This window comes from Acanthochromis polyacanthus, chromosome 6 (genome assembly GCF_021347895.1).
Source record: "Acanthochromis polyacanthus isolate Apoly-LR-REF ecotype Palm Island chromosome 6, KAUST_Apoly_ChrSc, whole genome shotgun sequence".
NCBI lineage: Eukaryota > Metazoa > Chordata > Actinopteri > Pomacentridae > Acanthochromis > Acanthochromis polyacanthus.
Window position 1 is genome coordinate 1,126,876 of NC_067118.1, and position 3,753 is coordinate 1,130,628.

At 53.1% G+C, this 3,753-nt stretch overlaps 1 protein-coding gene across 1 annotated transcript; it reads left to right on the forward strand.

Annotated features, from left to right (window-relative positions):
* The first annotated feature begins 891 nt into the window (after nt 1-891).
* On the forward strand, nt 892-2,363 carry LOC127534557 (involucrin-like). The gene is made up of 2 exons (XM_051950053.1): nt 892-1,542; nt 1,833-2,363. The coding sequence occupies exons 1-2, from the start codon at nt 932-934 to the stop codon at nt 2,290-2,292; spliced, it is 1,071 nt and encodes a 356-aa protein (XP_051806013.1). The 5' UTR covers nt 892-931; the 3' UTR covers nt 2,293-2,363.
* Nucleotides 2,364-3,753: the final 1,390 nt, after the last annotated feature.

A 3,753-nucleotide genomic window follows, 5' to 3' on the forward strand; every position in this document is an offset into this window, starting at 1 on the left:
AGCAGGTCCAACAGAGACCAGAACCAGGAAGCAGGTCCACCAGAGACCAGAACCAGGAAGCAGGTCCTCCAGAGACCAGAACCAGGAAGCAGGTCCAACAGAGACCAGAACCAGTAAACATGTCCAGCAGAGACCAGAACCAGTAAACATGTCCACCAGAGACCAGAACCAGGAAGCAGGTCCTCCAGAGACCAGAACCAGTAAACATGTCCACCAGAGACCAGAACCAGGAAGCAGGTCCTCCAGAGACCAGAACCAGGAAGCAGGTCCAACAGAGACCAGAACTAGGAAGCAGGTCCAACAGAGACCAGAACCAGGAAGCAGGTCCAGCAGAGACCAGAACTAGGAAGCAGGTCCAACAGAGACCAGAACCAGGAAGCAGGTCCAACAGAGACCAGAACCAGTAAACATGTCCAGCAGAGACCAGAACCAGTAAACATGTCCACCAGAGACCAGAACCAGGAAGCAGGTCCTCCAGAGACCAGAACCAGGAAGCAGGTCCTCCAGAGACCAGAACCAGTAAACATGTCCAGCAGAGACCAGAACCAGGAAGCAGGTCCTCCAGAGACCAGAACCAGGAAGCAGGTCCAACAGAGACCAGAACCAGGAAGCAGGTCCAACAGAGACCAGAACCAGGAAGCAGGTCCTCCAGAGACCAGAACCAGTAAACATGTCCAGCAGAGACCAGAACCAGGAAGCAGGTCCAACAGAGACCAGAACTAGGAAGCAGGTCCAACAGAGACCAGAACCAGGAAGCAGGTCCAGCAGAGACCAGAACTAGGAAGCAGGTCCAACAGAGACCAGAACCAGGAAGCAGGTCCAACAGAGACCAGAACCAGTAAACATGTCCAGCAGAGACCAGAACCAGTAAACATGTCCACCAGAGACCAGAACCAGGAAGCAGGTCCTCCAGAGACCAGAACCAGTAAACATGTCCAGCAGAGACCAGAACCAGGAAGCAGGTCCTCCAGAGACCAGAACCAGGAAGCAGGTCCAACAGAGACCAGAACCAGTAAACATGTCCAGCAGAGACCAGAACCAGGAAGCAGGTCCACCAGAGACCAGAACTAGGAAGCAGGTCCAACAGAGACCAGAACCAGGAAGCAGGTCCAGCAGAGACCAGAACCAGGAAGCAGGTCCTCCAGAGACCAGAACCAGTAAACATGTCCAGCAGAGACCAGAACCAGGAAGCAGGTCCACCAGAGACCAGAACCAGGAAGCAGGTCCAACAGAGACCAGAACCAGGAAGCAGGTCCTCCAGAGACCAGAACCAGGAAGCAGGTCCAACAGAGACCAGAACCAGGAAGCAGGTCCTCCAGAGACCAGAACCAGTAAACATGTCCAGCAGAGACCAGAACCAGGAAGCAGGTCCAACAGAGACCAGAACCAGGAAGCAGGTCCACCAGAGACCAGAACCAGGAAGCAGGTCCTCCAGAGACCAGAACCAGTAAACATGTTCAGCAGAGACCAGAACCAGGAAGCAGGTCCTCCAGAGACCAGAACCAGGAAGCAGGTCCTCCAGAGACCAGAACCAGTAAACATGTCCAGCAGAGACCAGAACCAGGAAGCAGGTCCAGCAGAGACCAGAACCAGTAAACATGTCCAGCAGAGACCAGAACCAGTAAACATGTCCAGCAGAGACCAGAACCAGGAAGCAGGTCCAGCAGAGACCAGAACCAGTAAACATGTCCAGCAGAGACCAGAACCAGTAAACATGTCCAGCAGAGACCAGAACCAGTAAACATGTTCAGCAGAGACCAGAACCAGGAAGCAGGTCCTCCAGAGACCAGAACCAGGAAGCAGGTCCAACAGAGACCAGAACCAGGAAGCAGGTCCAGCAGAGACCAGAACCAGGAAGCAGGTCCTCCAGAGACCAGAACCAGTAAACATGTCCAGCAGAGACCAGAACCAGGAAGCAGGTCCAGCAGAGACCAGAACCAGGAAGCAGGTCCTCCAGAGACCAGAACCAGGAAGCAGGTCCAGCAGAGACCAGAACCAGGAAGCAGGTCCTCCAGAGACCATAACCAGGAAGCAGGTCCAACAGAGACCAGAACCAGGAAGCAGGTCCAGCAGAGACCAGAACCAGGAAGCAGGTCCTCCAGAGACCAGAACCAGGAAGCAGGTCCACCAGAGACCAGAACCAGGAAGCAGGTCCACCAGAGACCAGAACCAGTAAACATGTCCACCAGAGACCAGAACCAGGAAGCAGGTCCACCAGAGACCAGAACCAGGAAGCAGGTCCACCAGAGACCAGAATCAGGAAGCAGGTCCAACAGAGACCAGAACCAGTAAACATGTCCACCAGAGACCAGAATCAGGAAGCAGGTCCAGCAGAGACCAGAACCAGGAAGCAGGTCCACCAGAGACCAGAATCAGGAAGCAGGTCCAACAGAGACCAGAACCAGTAAACATGTCCACCAGAGACCAGAATCAGGAAGCAGGTCCAACAGAGACCAGAACCAGTAAACATGTCCACCAGAGACCAGAACCAGGAAGCAGGTCCAGCAGAGACCAGAACCAGGAAGCAGGTCCACCAGAGACCAGAATCAGGAAGCAGGTCCAACAGAGACCAGAACCAGTAAACATGTCCACCAGAGACCAGAATCAGGAAGCAGGTCCAACAGAGACCAGAACCAGTAAACATGTCCACCAGAGACCAGAATCAGGAAGCAGGTCCAGCAGAGACCAGAACCAGGAAGCAGGTCCACCAGAGACCAGAACCAGGAAGCAGGTCCAACAGAGACCAGAACCAGTAAACATGTCCACCAGAGACCAGAATCAGGAAGCAGGTCCAACAGAGACCAGAACCAGTAAACATGTCCACCAGAGACCAGAATCAGGAAGCAGGTCCAGCAGAGACCAGAATCAGGAAGCAGGTCCTCCAGAGACCAGAACCGGGAAGCAGGTCCAACAGAGACCAGAACCGGGAAGCAGGTCCAACAGAGACCAGAACCAGGAAGCAGGTCCTCCAGAGACCAGAACCAGGAAGCAGGTCCACCAGAGACCAGAACCAGGAAGCAGGTCCAACAGAGACCAGAACTAGGAAGCAGGTCCAACAGAGACCAGAACCGGGAAGCAGGTCCAGCAGAGACCAGAACCAGTAAACATGTCCAGCAGAGACCAGAACTGGGAAGCAGGTCCAGCAGAGACCAGAACCAGGAAGCAGGTCCAACAGAGACCAGAACCAGTAAACATGTCCAACAGAGACCAGAACCAGGAAGCAGGTCCAACAGAGACCAGAACCAGGAAGCAGGTCCAGCAGATCCAGACCTTCTCTGTCAGCAGCTGAACTAAAGCTGAAGTCCAGTCAGACATCAGGAGGTGGTTCTACCTGGATCTGGTCTCCAGGTGTTCTGCTTCACTGTTACCTTTATATTTAATATGTATACCGTTTTTGCATTACACTAACTCTGTTTCCCCCTGTGCTATTTCTCCGAGGGTCCCTGGTCCCAGAGCTGGATGCTTCAGATCTGTGGTTGATGTTCCACCAGCTGGTCCAGTCTCCATCATGTCCACTGTGGGATGCTGCTGCTGACCTTCCTTCAGCCCACTGCTTCCAGCTGCTCATTTCCACCAGTCTCTGCATCACCCTCACTATACTTGATCTGCTCTTCTACATACTGTTTGAATTTTACTACCAGCTATATATGTAGTAGATTTAATGCCAGAGCTGTACACCAGAACAGGAAACTATGGATCAGTTTACATGTTAGCTTCTACTTTGTATGAATCATCCGTCTGATCATACATGGA